Below are 16,965 nucleotides of genomic sequence, written 5' to 3'. Positions count from 1 at the left end.
CATGTGAATGCTATGTCAGCAACCACCTTTGCTCATGAAAAGTGCAGTGCATAGGTAGACCTTTCTCTCTCTCTCTCTCATATATATATATATATATACATGCTGCACTTTTCATGAGCTTAAGAGGCATATGAGATGGACTGAAACTGTACTAGTAGTCTGCACTTTTCATGAGCTTAAGAGGCATATGAGATGGACTGAAACTGTACTAGTAGTTTCAAGTCATAATTGAACTATTTATGATTGTGTTATCTTGTGGATCTTTTGTTTTTACGATTTTGTGGAGCCTTTTCCTTCTCATTACTTCCAGTTCCTTAGCGAATTCTCATTGATTTTGTTCATAGGTTGTATTTTATCATGAACATATGCTGCATTTTTTTTTTGAGTTTTAGTTTGCAGCCTCATTATAAGGTTCACGAGAAAAATCTTGTACATCAACTTTTTGTGCATTCATCGTGCTTATGTATTCCGGGGCTTCTTGTGTCTGGAACTCCTGCATGGTGCTGCTTCAGACATTATATTTTTTTAACAAAACATTTATGTATGTTTTCTGGTCTAGGTGGCTTTTGGTGGCACTGAAATTTTATATGATCCATATTTTAATTTGTAGTACTGATGTTGCTCCTGGCAGGACGAAAGTAGACTTTTTGGCTGGACGGGAGTTATTCCATGTTACAGGCCAACATATCATATCAAAAGGTTTCACAGTGGTCATGCCATGGTTGGCTGTGAATGAGAAGAGCATTCCTGAGTTTTCCAGAGGAGAAGCAATAAAAATTTCAAAAGTTGAGTTATTTGAGGTGGTATTCATTACAAACAGAGCAACCTTTACAAAGTAATTTCTTCATGTATATTTGTCTCTATTTATGTAAACAAGATTAAAAGAAGGGAAAAGCAGGACTGGCTTATCATATGTAGCAATCTTTTTTTGGAAAAGCATGATACATGCTTTTAGAATTGTAGATTTCATAAATACGTTTGGTTACTTCATTTGTTAATACTACCAGTTTAGGCCACTTTTTATGCGTTCTTTGGATGTAAAAGCAGCTTAACTGTTGGATGGCAGGGATGCACCTCACCTCCTGATTATCTGAGTGAGAGTGAATTAATCTCGTTGATGGAAAAGAATGGCATTGGCACAGACGCATCAATCCCTGTTCATATAAATAACATATGTGAGCGCAATTATGTACAGGTTCATAAGCTCTTCAGTCCTTCCCATTTCCTTTTTCAAATGATGTTTTCCCATATTTTTTTTGGTACCAGAGAAGATTTTGACCATTTTCAATTTATATATGGTGTTTCAACTTTAATGAGGGTAGATCAGCTCTGTCTTTCATCCTTTGTTATTTTACATACCAAAGTTTATCACTATAGAAGTTGATAAAATATTATGTCCTGTAACATTTTCCTTCATAGCGTATCTTAACCGTCACCCCCTTCATGATCTGTTCAATCTCAGTTACTTATAACAAATATTTTTGTTGTATCTGTTTTTGAAGTTAAGGGCTAGCTGAGTCAAAACACTGGTGAGGCTGGCATGCTTATGTATTATCAGTTGCTTACTATGTTACCGCGACACAGCACTTAGGGTGCCGTACCCGTGTCGACACGGGTACTGGATACGACATTTACCGTGTCCTATATTATATTATATTTTCAATATATAATCTATATTTTAGATATATAATATATATTTTCAGTATATGTTTAGTCGTATCCCCGTATCTACATTTTTTGGAATTGCTGTGTCGCACCCTCCGTACCCGTACCCAGGTGAAATAGGTTGCTTATATGCGGCTGTCTAAAAATATCATGACAATATCTTCAGATATTATTGAAAGGATACTACTGATATTTTATCATGTTAATTTGAAAGTTGTAGTATAATGATATCATCTCAAAAGTCCTGCCAGAGTTTTCTAACTTGAAGAATTCTACAATTTAAATAGTACCTTTTCTTAATTATTTGTCTAACATTTTATATTTTTCTAACTTTTTATACTATGAAATCTACCAATGTAGTTTTCTTTTTCTGCTTGCCAATTTTTTTTTTAGTATTTTCCATGAATGTATTAGAATAGAAACCCATGCTTAAAGATGACTATTCAAAGCCACTATGGCTAAAAGAATATTGTTGGCAAATATATGGAATCTCTGTGTTTTAAAAGTATATAAAAGGAAAAGAAATGCCTATAAAATTTTGTTTCTCTTCATTCCTCTCCAGTTTTTATACATGTAAAGACAATGGTGTTTTTAACATTGAAAACTGACATTCTCAAAATACCCCATACTTTGGGGTTGTTCTGACCCCCAAACTCCCTATTACTCTGTGTGTGTGTGCATGCATGTATGCGTGCGGGCACACGCATGTGCTCACATGTGTGTCTGTGTGTGCATACGTGCGTGCGTGCGTTGAGGTCCATGTGTGAAAAAAAGGAAAATTATTGATAATACAGAATAAAAATATGGATGCTTAGCAAAATTTGTTCACCATGACTTCAAAAGGTACTGAATTATCAAAATGTTGAAAGAAAGGGAATGCAAAGAGAAAAACTGAAAAAAATGACATGAAAATAATATAAAATTTGAACATATTGCTGCTATTTGTGATTATATGTATATGCTTCATGGATGCTTTCTTGCTTGCTTTTGCAATATGGAAATCTGCATCCTTTTTAATGCATTGCAGGTTCATGCTGGGAGAAAGTTGGTTCCGACACCTCTAGGAACAACACTGATCAGAGGATATCAATGTATCGATCCAGATCTGTGTTTGCCAGATATACGCAGCTTCATAGAACTTCAGAACACCCTAATTGCAAAGGGCAAAGAAGATCGTGTGCATGTTGTACAGCATGTGTTGCAGCAATTTCAGAGGAAGTTCTCTTACTTTGTGAAGCAGGTGCTTCTTCTTTTGCTTAATATGGACTCTGCCTGAAATCTTACCACCTTTTTGCTCAATGTTTAGATGGAGGCATATATTCAAAAAAATATCTTATTTCTTCACGTCAGTAGCAAAATCCTACGTAGTTATTGCCTTTTCTACTTAATATGGTGCATCCATAAAAGGTGTATGCTTATACTGAACTCATTATGCTTTTTAAGATCTTATTTGGAAAGAATATAAATTTCTTGAAGTCTAACTATTGTTACAGCTTTGATTTGCTTGCCAGGATTGGGCTTTTTGAAGTGAAGGTTGAAAAAACACCCAAGATGCCATCCTTTGGATTTTTTTTGTTATTGAATGAATGCTGTTTTTTGTAGCGCTTTTCACTGGATTTTCAAATGAACCCATGTGCTTCTTTTGTTGCTCCCTAGCAGATTGAAAGCATGGATGCATTATTTGAAGCTCAGTTCTCACCATTAGCTGATTCTGGTCGCATGCTTAGCAAATGTGGCAAATGTGTTCGCTACATGAAGTACATTTCCACCCAGCCATCACGGTTGTACTGCAGTACCTGCGAGGAGGTTTATTATCTTCCTCAGAAGGGCACAATCAAGGTAATGGTAATTAATATTTACATAGTTACATTTAATGGAAAGATAATGCATTGTTGAATTAAAACAAATCTGGACCTTGATGTTTAGCAGGAGTTTCCAGTTTTTCCTGATCTCTTATACCCTGGCTACGTCTTTTTTTCCCTTTTATTCCTCCCCCTTATCTGCATGTCCTCTTGCAAATGCATTAGAAATATTTTCTTATTAGGCCATCCACTATTAAGACACTCGCCTTGGTAACCTTGTCCATCCGAGCCACAAGGACCATCATGCCTTCTTGGCATGATAAAGGTTCGATTGCCAGGACATGGTTAACCTGCTATGTCACAGGGACTCGGCCAAATGTCCAACTTTTGGACTATATATATATATATATATATATATATATATATATATATATACAGCACCCCTGCACCGAAGTTTTTTGAAAGTGCCGCACCCCCGCACCCATGTGACATAGTTAACCTGGTATTTACGACAATGAACAATGACTGCCCAACTTGTTCAGTTCAAGATCAGAAATAATCCAAGTCTTTATCTGTGAATTTGATGGCTTTGTTTGGTGCTTGTTTGTTAGCTGTACAAGGAGCTCGTGTGTCCCCTGGATAACTTTGAACTTGTCCTCTTCTCCTTGGCTGGCCCAGATGCAAAATCTTTTCCGCTCTGCCCTTACTGCTACAACAATCCACCCTTTGAGGGGATAGAATCACTCTTTAGTGCCCTTCATCTTGGGAAGGGCGGGAACTCAGGCAAGCTGGGGAAAGGAGTAGGTATGCCATGTTCCCTCTGCCCTCACCCGACATGTAAACACTCTGTGATATGCCAAGGCGTGTGTGCATGTCCTGAATGTGAAGGCACATTGGTGCTCGACCCTGTCAGTGCACCCAGGTGGAGGCTGTGCTGCAATGCATGCAACTGTCTTGTGTCTCTGCCAGAGGGTGCCCACAGAATCTCTACCACAAGCGAGCGATGCCTGGAGTGTGAATCAACAATTATTGAGGTGGATTTCAACAAGAAGACAACTCCTCTTAGTGATGGATCAACTGTATACAAGGGATGTATCTTGTGCGATGAACTTCTGCATTCGCTTGTGGAGATGAAGCATGGAAAGTCTTATTTCAAGCGTGTGGGAGGGAGAGCAAGAGGTAGAGGAAGAGGTAGAGGGAGAGGGAGAGGAGCTGGAAGCAGAGGAAGAGGCAGGGGTCGTGGTAGACAAGAGGATCCTAGAATGAGTTTTCGAGATTTTTGATATGGCAATGCTGATTGGTGGGGCTGTGCACTCATTTGTCATATCACAAGATCAATGGTTAGCATTTTTTTTTATGATCAATGGTCAGCATTTCTTAATCAGTTTTGGTATAACACTGCATGCTCATAGAATCTACACTCACTATTTTTGTTTTCATGCAGGTGAACACAATGCACTTGTTTGTTCCTCATGCGATTGTACACTTATAAACAGATGTATCTTTTTCCATTTTTCAATGCTTGGGAGGGGGCGGTAGGTTCTGTAAACTCTACCTTTGTTTTTCCCTTTATGAAAAAGATGGTCTTCAAATTTCTGAATACGACTTTTTTTAGGATTATTTAATTTAATTTATTTTTCATTGAGACTATTATGTTATTTTCTATTCCTTGGCACTGATGATGAATTACTTAGGACAGTGGCCCAACTACAGTTTCATCTTACTGAATAGGTAGCTAATATGACTGATCCGACTCTTTTTACCGATGATGATTGGGATCGATTAAAGTGACATTGGTTCCTTTTTGTCCTATTATATCACCTCAGAGGAAGTTGTTGGATGTTCAAGAACTGTTACATGTTCGGAGATATTCAAGGGGCTTATAGTTTTTCTGATTGATCAAGGGGCTTATGGTTCAGTACTTAGGCATCAGAAGGTGATTGCTCACCAAAGATTTGTGAGCGTTAAACAAATATACCAAATATCCCCACTCATAAACTAACGTCAGTTTGACTCTGGGTTAGCACTAACTCATAATTTGAATTTACTATTTCACCCCTATAATAAATTGTACGAGGGTAAAAATACTCTTTTTACCTTTTGGTGCTTGTTCTGTTCACATTACCGAGTTACATGGGGTTGGGGATGAAAACAGTTTGCATCTGTGTTAATCGTTCATTGGGAAAGAAAAGTTCGACCTCTGCAAATATGAATGCCTATTAATTTTGTGGGTGTTTTTTTTTTTTGAAAAGTGGTTTCTTAAGTATGCGGTTGCTGAGAAATCTTGTTTTTTAGTATAGTTTCAGTTTATGTTATGAGGATCGGTTTAGAAGATATTCAAATAGAAAAATGTAGATAGCTTATCCCAGGTATGCCTAATATCGAAAGACTTGGCTATCGAGATTGTTTGATGGAGTAATAAGAGGATATTGATCCTTAAGGCAGCCGAACATGACTTCCAAATCATGTTGATTAAGCCATGCCACTTTTCTTTTGAGCTACATTCAAATGATCTGCATGTATATAGGGGAAAACCAAGAGAGAGAGATGGCTATAACAGGATTTTTTCTAGTAACTAATTTAGGCGTGATTTGGTTATCCTAAGGAAATGACTGTAATATCCTCAAAATTTGGCATGTTTTTACAAATACCAAGAAATGTGTTAAAATTTTCTGCATATACAAAATCACTAATTTTAGACTTATTTAAGGCCATTTTATCCTTGTCTGTACCTCTTGACCTTTGCATCAATATCTTGTAAATTTTTAAAAGGCATTCAACCAAGGAGATAGGCATGATATTCGCATAGATCTTTTAACTTTCACATCAATTGCGAACCTCTTGACATTCGCACAAATATCTTGCAAACTTCTTCAAGATTAGAACTTAACTAAGGAGATTCAAATGATATTTGTGTTGACCTTATCACCTTTGCACAAATATAATGCTCTTAAAGGTGAGAAAGTTTGCACAAATATTAGGAGAATCTCCTTAGTTAGATTTTAGTATTGAAGAGATTCACAAGATATTTGTGCAGACAAAATATTGATGCGGAGCTTAAGAGGTCTATGCAAATCTCTTTAGTTGGATTTGTCATTTGAAGATTCACAAGATATTGATGTGAAGGTCAGGAGTTATGCATAAATTAGATCAGATAGATAAAATGGTCTTAAATAAGATTGAAATCAATGATTTTGGATATGCGAGAAATTTTGACATATATTTGGTATTTGAAAAAATGTGCCAAATTTTGATGTTATGTTCATTTTCTGAAAAAGCATTAGGGAGAAGTTGAAAACAACAATGTTTGGTGTGCATATGAATTAGACCAAAAGCTTTGGTGGGTATTTAAAAATTTATCTTAGAGGGTTTGCCCAAAACACAAGAAACCCTGCTTGACTTTTTTGTAATTTTTCCTATTCTAAAGTTTTCCATCTTTTAAAGATGGTTCAAGAAGAATTATTAACAGCTTTTCATCATTTCTTGGCAGGGTAGGATATAACAGATGTACTGAGTCGTGTCATCTGTTCATCATATCTGCCTTGATGGGTCCTGTGGCACTGATGAATTGACAAACTAATAGATTGTAGAAGGTACACCAAGAAAGGCTTTAAGTAGCAAAACAAAGGTCAAGATCTGTGGCCTGAATAGCATGGTCAGTTTGATCCATTTTTCTTCACCAAGGCTTTCATAATACTCTTGTCGCCCTCAAAATATAATTTTTTTGATTAGAAATTTTCAAAACGTTGTGCTATTACATGGAGGAAAACAAAAGTATTTGAGACTTTCTAACTTATTGCTACTGAGAAATAGAAAGATAAAGCTAGATTTTAGAGAGAGAAATAACCAAATATAAGTTCTAACTGTTTCTTTCATGGAGATAGATATGTCTATATCTTTCTATCAAAATAAATCATAGATGTATTGAGATGATCAACTAATATATGGCTCTGGTTTCACGATCCATGAAAAAGAGAGATTCTGTTGTATCCTTTTGGAAAAAATAGAGATTTAGATAAAGGCTGAGCCCATAACAGGTCAGGGTACATGATGGGCTAGAGATGGAACCTTGGGCCTGGACTTTTTTTTTTAATATTTTTTGCTACAATCCATCTGGAGAGGTATTCATTGTTTCCTCATGGGCGATGCGTATGCTTTAAATATGACATTTTCTTTTCAAATTTAAGTGAACACCTAAGATGATGAGTTGGTAAAGCTAACAGCAGAAAATTTTATAAGGTGAAAAATAAAATAAAAATTTTATAAGATGAAAAATAAAATCAAAGTCATAAAGATGTTGATAAATTAGTAAATGCTTAGATATATCATTTTTTATCTTTTGGTTGCTAAAACCGAAAACATACAACTAATGAAGATGGAAACATTAAGCTAAAATAATCAACACACTCTGAATTTGTAGAATAAAATGGAAGGCTTGCCCAATTTTCATAAATTTTTGGTTCATGCATTGATGTAAAAAATAAGCACAACATTAAAAAAAAAGAATAAGAGCAAAGATGTGACGCATCTTTTTAATATTTATATCTAACAAAATTACCAACTAAGTGAACAAATGAATCAGTTTCGGCGAATTTTTGTATCCGCGCATGTCACGGCCAAAATGACATGCATGTCCTTCTGACATACATGAAAATGCCCTTATCAGTGAAAGTCCTTTTGAATGACTTGACAACTTCATGGTGTAGACGAGAGTTGTTTTTAGATAATCCAAGGAAACCCTCCATCACTGACCTCACAGGCCTCCGGTTGGTAATACCCTAGAGATCTCCCCTGCCCACCTATTACACCCAGCTTTGACCTTCAACCAAAGGATGCCACCCATGGGTTTCGAACTTGGGACGTCTCATCAACTTGATGACATTAACAAGTCACCCCTACCAGTTGAGTGGAGCCCTTACGGGCGGAGCTGTGTAGATGAGAGTTGTGATGGCGACATTATGTATAATGCCCTACACCATAAATAGGTAATGGCGACAGCCCTAAGCCATCACTAACTATTCCATATACCATATAAGAAAAAGAAACTATTCATAAACCATATAAGCACTTCATCATACATCAGCTGTTAAAGAGAGAGTACCAGAAACTATTTCATAAACCATATAATTTTGATTTGATCCCCAACTAAAAGTAATTTGAAAAAAGAAAAAAGAAAAAGCATTAAAGTATTCAACACAATGAATGTGACTGAAATGAAGAGATAAGACTTCTCAAAGGTTGTGAGAAGTTGTTCAGGATCAGCGATAAGGCATGCCTCTCTGATATAGGATCCCTCATTTTGTTGCAGGTCTCTCTCCACCTGCGAATGAAGTCCCTTGCCTTTTCATTTTCATTCTGTCTTAGATTGCAGAGATGACTCAATGTTGGGAGCGCTTCAGTATTGAACAGAAATCGCTCAATGAATAGGTTGACCACCTTATCGAATTCTCGCAGCTCGATTGGATTGATATGCTCAGAGTACCACTTGACGGCAGTGCCTTCTAGGCTACGAGGAAAACAGAGAAATAGGGCCCTATTGTCTCTCTTGAATTTAGAGCATTCAGCGAAGAACATGGTGAGATGGGCTTTGGGATCACCAGAACCATCGAACTTGATGAACTTGCGGGGCAGATTTTCCAGTTCTTCGTCTCCTTCTAATCCATCATAAAAATCCTCGCTAGTGAAGACTTTCTTGCCCTTGTCGCGAGCTTGCAGATCTTTAACCACTTTGGTCATTTTCATGAACTGTGCTTGAAGCGGTTTTTCTATTGCTTGGCCCTTTGGTTTGCGAGTTGCTCCATGAATGATCTCACATTCTTCCTCGGTATCATCTGCTGATTCTTCTTCGTCCGAAGTATCTTGAACATGCTCCTTGGTTGATTTATTGGCCACACGATCTCTAATTTTCTGACTGAATGGATTTTTGTCTGAGCTGGTGCCAGCCTGCTCACTCATCATCCTCTTCATCATTTTCTGAAACATCGCGTACATCTGAGGATCTATGCCATCGTCCTCTTGCTGCTGTTCTTGACTTATGACGGGTCGAGGGGAGCCCATCTCTTCTTCTGAGGCTGAGGAGTACTGTGGTGATGCAGTTCCTCTTCCTGACCTTGTTCGAACCATCAAATGCTGCGGATGCTATCTGCAGGATGAAGTCTTGATTAGACTCTGAGGGAACTTTGGATTGAGGAAAAAATGATTATTGACGATATGGTAGACAATTGGAAGAATATCCCATTACTAGGGATAGAGTCGCCGACAATTGTGTTGTCATTCTTTGTAAGAGAAATAACAACGAAAAATGTGCCTTGTTACCTAGGCGAGGTCGTCAACCATGAGGAAAAACACCATTTTGAAGGAAAGAGATATCTCTTGGAAAACAATCCGCAAACGGATTTAGAATAAGGAGAAGGCAAGTGGTAAACAATTTCCACCGCAATAATCAAGGTATGCACGAGGACAATATGGTGAACAATTTTTGCAAAGAGACAAAAAAATTGAAAATCCAATGAGAGAAAACATATGATTTTGAAAAATTGCAGGCAGGATAAAAATGCAGCTGGAAATTCGAGATCCAGTAGAAAGGGAGAATGGAAAATCACCTGGAGTTTTGAAAGAAATAGGATATTTTAAAAAGTCATCCAGGGTTTGAGAAAATGAAGGAAAATGTGAGAAATATGGATATTTGGAAAAATATTTTGGGGAAATATGAGGGAAATAAAGGTAGCATACAAACTCACATCCTACACAAACATTTATGCACATTCAACATTCTCTAAAAAGGTTGACTCTAGATGCATCATTTTGAAAACAGTTGTAGGACCTTAATCCTAACTCTAGGCTCAGATCATCTTTGTCCAATCCAGTTATGCCGATATACCCGAATCGAAATCCGAGGTATGTGGCATATGAAATTCCACTAGAGGGGGGTGAATAGTGAAATTTGATAAAGATCGATAAAATAAAATAATCAGGCAATAAAGGCACAACACATAAAACACAGAATTTATACTGGTTCGGTCAGTACCCAGACCTACATCCAGTCCCCAAGCAAACCACTTGAGCTTTCTACTATAACATCCGAGTCACCGGATAAATAGTACAACACCCTCTTCCTCGAGGTCTTCTTCTCTCAACAGAGAAGGACAACACCCTCTTTCACAGAGGTCTTCTTCTCTCAACAGAGAAGGGCAACACCCTCTTTCACAGAGGTCTTCTTCTCTCAACAGAGAAGGGCAACACCCTCTTTCACAGAGGTCTACTTCTTTCAACAAAGAAGGAAAACAGTGAATAACAGAGTTACAATACTTCCTATAGAACCTTCATAATGATATGAATGCACGAATGAAGGATTCTCAGAATGTTCTGTTTGTCACTCAGTGGATGCTCTTTGTCAAAGAGATGGACTTGACTTTTTCTCTTTTCTTTCTTTTCTTTTTCTCTTTTTTTTTCAAGGCTCTCTTTTCAAATATCGAATAGGAATTTTTCTCGTTGTAAGCTCACACGTCTATTCCATTCCATTGTTGAATAGTTTATTTGAGTGTGTTTATATAGCTTATGAAAAAGTAGTCGTTACTTTTTGAAATCGTAGCCTTTTTGAAATGTGAAATGTTATGTCATTTCAAAAATATCTTTTAGAGAAATTCGAGAATGCCTTTTTCCATAAAAGTAAAATATAGGGTACACTAGTCGTTGTAATATTTTAGGTAATACATATTTTATGTAAAAAGTCTATTTCTTACAATAGTACATTGAACGTTGGGTTGTAGTTTTGTCTTTATTCTAATTAATGACTTGAGGTACATAAGTACTTCTTTACTTTAAATGAGTGTAAGTACAATGAGTGCTTTGAGATATTTATTTGTACATAGTCATGTCAAGTGTTTTCTTTATGTTGTGTTTTTCAAAGTCTTCAGAGAGAAAAAGAAGGTCGACATTCTTTGAGAAGGATATTAACAAGGATTTGTTACAGGAGGTATTTAATGCTTTGTACAAAAGAGAATGATGACTTCAAGTAAGTCGACATTCTATGGTTTTGAAAAAAGGTAACTAGAGTCCTTTCAAAAAATATATTATATGTGTATTTCTTTGTGTAGCCGATTTTATGTTTTTGTCTTCTTCTTATATTAAAAACATTTCTTTAAAGAAGGTAACTAGAGTCTTTTCAAAATTGTATTTCTTTGTGTAGCCGATTTTATGTTTTTGTCTTCTTCTTATATTAAAAACATTTCTTTAAAGAAGGTAACTAGAGTCTTTTCAAAACTATATTATATTTGTTTTTCTCTATGTAGCCGATTTTATGTTTTTGTCTTTTTCCTACATTTCTTTTTCATGTTGTCTTGTATATAGTGTAAGGTACAATTATTACATGACAAAATATCTTTTTCATAAAGGGTTGTAAGAAGGTACAATTATTAGTTTTCAAAAAGGAGTTTTTTGAAACTATCGTATACTTTTATGATATAGTTTTTATGAATGGTTATGTACTATGCAATATGCATGCTTCTGAAGGTTCTGTTACATATGACTCTAAAGAAGAAAAATACAATCTTCAATCTTGAGGTAGCCGAACTTTTTGGATGCTCTTAAGTAATGTATGGCTCATCAAGCTTTTCTTCAAGGAGTATGATTGCACCATAGTTGTACTTGAACAGGAGGACTCCATCCTTTTTGGGTGAGATATCCTTGCATCAAATACTCGTTAGATTTATGGCAAAACATATCCAGTCATAATATAACATTTTTCAAGAAGGCATATTATCATATTATATAGAATCAAATGAGACAGTGTATCATATTATGTGACATCAAAACAGAGTTTCTCAACATTCTCCCCCTTTTTGATGATGACAAAATATGCTCCCCCTGTCAAAAAGACATTATGCATAGAAATAATAATATGATAAAATATTTGAAAAATGTTTAAAGAGAGTATTTCTCCAATAATGGAGACAGGTTTTCTCCCCCTTTGTCATGGACAAAAAGGAAGGGATCAGAGTAAGAGAGTTATTATAGACCAAAAGGAATTAAAAGTTATTACAGACCGAGAAAAAAAACAAGTTTATCCCGAAGGTGGAGGAGGTTGATGTGTTTGGTCGGCACAATTCCGCTTGCGAGTCTGCTGCAACAGGGCTTGATTGCGAAGGATACGATCCTGAGAGTGCTCGATATTCATCATTGCAGAAAAGTAATCAAAGGTGGATGTTGGATCATTTTCATCAGAGCCGGGCATGTGTAGGGACCTTAGATTGAAGGTGGTAGCATCAAGGACCTGAGAGGGACGGAGGATGACTTCGTTGTGAAGGGGTACTTTGTAGTATTTTAGAATGGGAGTTATCAAACACCCAAAAAGAAGAGGCTTAAATTTTTGATAACGAATAAAAAGGTCGAAAAGAATGGAGAACCAGTTTATCGGAGTAGAGGAAAAAATTGCGTAGATAAGAAGAGAAATTTTTCGAGGAACTAATCCCTTGCGGGGAAGCTTGGGATAGATGTTGTGGAGAAGAATCTGGGCAAGTAATTGAGCATGAGGTTGGAGATTCCTCATGTGCCATGGAAGCGGGTAGCAGTTGGTACAGATAAGAATTTTTTAAAGTACCGATCGTTCGATAGGTACTATGGTGTTAAGGTCGGTACCGGTGGAAGGTAGGTTAAGAATTCTACCTAGGTCGGAAGCATCGAAAATCATCAGCTTTCCTCGGACTTTGCTGGTGATTGTGGTTTGTTCATGATCAGTAGAGAAGTTGGTATAGAATAGTCGAACTAGTTCGGGATAATAGGCAGCTTGGGATGAAGATCCTAGTAGAGGTTTGAGTTCAGGGAGATAGTTGTCTAAGTCAAATAGCATGAAGTCGTCGAAGTTAACCAATTTACCTTCATGAATGGGGCGAGAGCATAGTAAGTTGTAGTTGTGAAACAGATCTGGATACCTTAGATCTGCTACAGTAATCACATTGTTGGAGGAGAAATAGGCCATTGCAAGAGTTTGTAAGGGAAAAATGAGGACTAAGAAGGGCGAGTTTGAAGTGGGTAATAGTTTGTAGGATGATAGATAGATACGAGTGGAATTGGTGTGTGATGAACCAATCCATTAAATAGAGGAATGAAAATAATTTTGATAGGTTTTGAATGACATTGGAGGTGAGTGATTTTTAGATTTTAGTCAAATAAGGAAATCCGTGAGTAGTAAGTTAAGAGACTTGTGAATGACAAATCAAATCAATGTTTGAGGATAGTGTATTATATTAGGTTGAGAAGGACATAGTATTGAAATATATAGTATATATATAGGTTTTACTATGGGTGAGTTTATCGACTAGTGAGAGAAGCCATTAATAGAGTATGGGGTGTCATGTTGAACTAAAAAGAGTAAATGATTTTGAAAATAATGGCCTAATAAAACAAGCAACTTTTTACTTTATGTGGAGGTATTCTAAATTCGTGAATGGAGAGTTTAGAATAGGACAACCCATGGGGTACGAGTGAGAGGCAATAATAGTTTTTATTTATATATATTGATAAGCGTGAAAGGAGAGTTAAAGACATAAAAAGATGATACGGATATGTAGAGAAAAGAGAAAGGTTATAAAGGACAACATTTACTTGATTTAGATATGACATAAAGTAGAGTTAGAATAAATAAAGTTTTGCTTGGAGACAAGACTTTAATGATTCTCGATTTTAGAGAGATATACAATATAAGAGAGAGTCATGGTCACGGATGGAAATAAATGTCATGATTGCTTATTTAATATAGAAATAGTTTTTATGGAAATAGGTCATAGGGTGATCATGTGATGTGTACTTTGAAAGATATGACATTTTTGAAAGAAAAGAATGACTTAAAAAATGTGTCATGATTAATGTGTTTTCATATTTGTAATTTTTATGAGTATACGTAAATATGAGAAGGACACACTTTGACTTTGAATAGTGGTAAGAGAGATGATGAGACAAAAAGATATTCATGAGTGAAGAGTAATAATTCTTTATATAAGAAGTATTTTTATGGATATGCGTGGAAGGAGTAAAAGTAGACATAAAGAAAAGTGAGATGACATATATGGATTTTCGAGTAGGATAGGAATAAAAAAACAAAAAAATTCATGATTGATATGAGATGAAAGACATAAAATAAAGTCATGATTGACATGAATTAATGTTTATTTGATAAACACATTTTTAAAGAAACTCGATTGAAGGAAGTTCATAGTTTTTAGAGAATAAAGTTAAGTTTTAAACTAGTAAAGGAGTCACAAACAAGAATTGACAAAAATGGAGGCTCAATTCGTATGAGAGAGAGATAAGGTACTAAAGGTACTAATGAGAAATAAAAAAAATATGAAGGACAAGGTTTTAATGAGTCTTGATTGGAGAGAGATATAAAATATATGAGAAGGAGCTTCGTATAATATAAAGAGAGAGATAGATAAAAAAGGTGATACAAAATGTACTAATGAGTGGAGTACAAGTGTTTTTATGATACTTTTTGTAAACGATGTAAAGCATGAAGAGATGATAATAGATAGTTCGTTAGACTATGATATAAAAGATGATATAGTAAAAATTTACGTGAGATATAATAGAGTGTACGTATTCTATGATATATCAAATGATATAGTAAAAATTTACGTGAGATATAATAGAGTGTACGTAATCTATGATATATCAAATGATATAGTAAAAAATTTACGTGAGAACATAGCAACTAGACCAAAAAAATAATCATTCGATTTTAACTAATAATTTAAAAAGCAAGAGTTCTCATAAACTAATATGTTGTCATATAGAAGGTGAATCAATTTATCGTAAGAGAAGTTTTCACAAAAGGACAAAACTAATAAAGGAGTTATGAGATGAGTGATGGGAACAATGTTATGATAGCTTTTAATATAATTAGTTTTTATGGATATGAGTGAAAGGAGATAGGACAAGGAGTCATAATGGATGTGTACTTGAAAGATGACAAGTTGAAAGACATAGAGAATGTGTCTTATAAGAGTTTAAAGTGTACGTGAATATGGAAACCTAGTTTGACTAACAAAAATCGATAAGAAGAAAAAGCTATTTAAAAGAAAAACTTATAAGAAGTATTATAATAAGTGTGATTAATTTATAAGTCACTTAGTTTGCATATTCCTAGTTCTCTTCTAATACGTGTAAAGTCTTCATGTTTCAATGGTTTAGTGAATATGTCTGCTAACTGTTGATTAGTGGGTATGAATTCTAGTTTAATTATGTTGTTTAAGACTTGTTTTCTTAAGAAGTGGTGTCTTATTTGAATGTGCTTAGTTCGTGAGTGTAAAATAAGATTCTTAGATAAGTTTATAGCACTCGTATTATCACAGAAAATAGTTGTATTTTCAAAATTTAAACCAAAATCTTTTAAGGTTTGTTTCATCCAGATAACTTGTGTACAGGCTAGGCTAGCAGCAATGTATTCGGCTTCAGTAGTTGATAAGGATACACAGTTTTGTTTCTTACTGAACCATGATACTAGTGAGTGCCCTAGCATATGACATGTTCCACTTGTGCTTTTTCTGTCAGATTTACTTCCAGCAAAGTCAGCACCGCTGTATGAGATTAGATCAAATGTAGAGGATTTTGAATAGAATAATCCAAAATCAACTGTCTTTTAAATATCTCATTATTCTTTTTACAGCTTTAAGATGTGATTCTTTTGGATTTGACTGAAATCTAGTACACAAGCAAACACTGAACATAATATCTGGACGGCTAGCAGTTAAATAAAGAAGTGATCCTATCATACCTCGGTATACCTTTGTATCAACAGACTTACCATCTTCATCTTTGTCCAGAACAGTAGTAGTGCTCATAGGAGTAGATTTTGAAGCAGTTGAGTTCATGTTGAACCTCTTTAGAAGTTCACGAGCATACTTAGATTGATTGATGAAAACTCCATCCTTGGTTTGCTTAATATGCAGTCCAAGAAAGTAGGTGAGTTCTCCCATCATACTCATTTCAAATTCTTTCTGCATGGACTTAGAAAATTCTTCACAAAGAGTGCTGTTAGAAGATCCAAAGATGATATCGTCTACATATATTTGAACAATTAGGGTATGATTATTCACTATTTTCACAAATAATGTCGAGTCTGCTTTGCCTACAGAAAAACCAGTTTTTAATAAAAAGGTTTTAAGTCTATCATACCAAGCACGAGGTGCTTGTTTTAGACCATATAAAGCACATTTTAGTTTAAAAACATGATCTAGATATTGTTCATTTTCAAATCCTGGAGGTTGTTTTACATAAACTTCTTCATTTATAAAACCATTTAAAAAGGCACTTTTAACATCCATTTGATATAATTTGAAATCCATATAGCTTGCATATGCTAAAAACATTCTAATAGATTCAAGTCTAGCAACAGGAGCAAATGTTTCATCAAAATCAATACCTTCTTCCTGGTTGTATCCTTGAGCTACTAGTCTAGCTTTGTTCCTTATAACATTACATGTTTCATCCAGCTTGTTTCTGA

The 16,965-nt window shown here is 35.4% G+C and overlaps 1 protein-coding gene across 2 annotated transcripts in view; it reads left to right on the top strand.

The window, feature by feature from the left end:
* The window catches only part of LOC149843183 (DNA topoisomerase, type IA, core), a 59,363-nt gene extending 54,251 nt beyond the window's left edge, over nucleotides 1-5,112 (top strand). For both annotated transcript variants that reach the window (XM_089999635.1, XM_089999636.1), the window contains exons 11-16: nucleotides 632-800; nucleotides 1,067-1,195; nucleotides 2,693-2,905; nucleotides 3,325-3,504; nucleotides 4,079-4,807; nucleotides 4,912-5,112. In XM_089999635.1, the coding sequence (XP_089855761.1) occupies nucleotides 632-800; nucleotides 1,067-1,195; nucleotides 2,693-2,905; nucleotides 3,325-3,504; nucleotides 4,079-4,750 (1,363 nt within the window). In that variant the 3' untranslated portion in view covers nucleotides 4,751-4,807; nucleotides 4,912-5,112. The remainder of the gene's footprint in view (nucleotides 1-631; nucleotides 801-1,066; nucleotides 1,196-2,692; nucleotides 2,906-3,324; nucleotides 3,505-4,078; nucleotides 4,808-4,911) is intronic.
* The last annotated feature ends 11,853 nt before the right edge of the window (nucleotides 5,113-16,965 follow it).

The sequence above is a fragment of the Nuphar pumila genome, chromosome 3, assembly GCF_984573655.1.
Source record: "Nuphar pumila chromosome 3, dmNupPumi1.hap1.1, whole genome shotgun sequence".
Classification (NCBI taxonomy): Eukaryota; Viridiplantae; Streptophyta; class Magnoliopsida; order Nymphaeales; family Nymphaeaceae; genus Nuphar; species Nuphar pumila.
The sequence above is the reverse complement of the archived record's forward strand: the minus strand, read 5'-3'. Positions and strand labels throughout refer to the sequence as shown.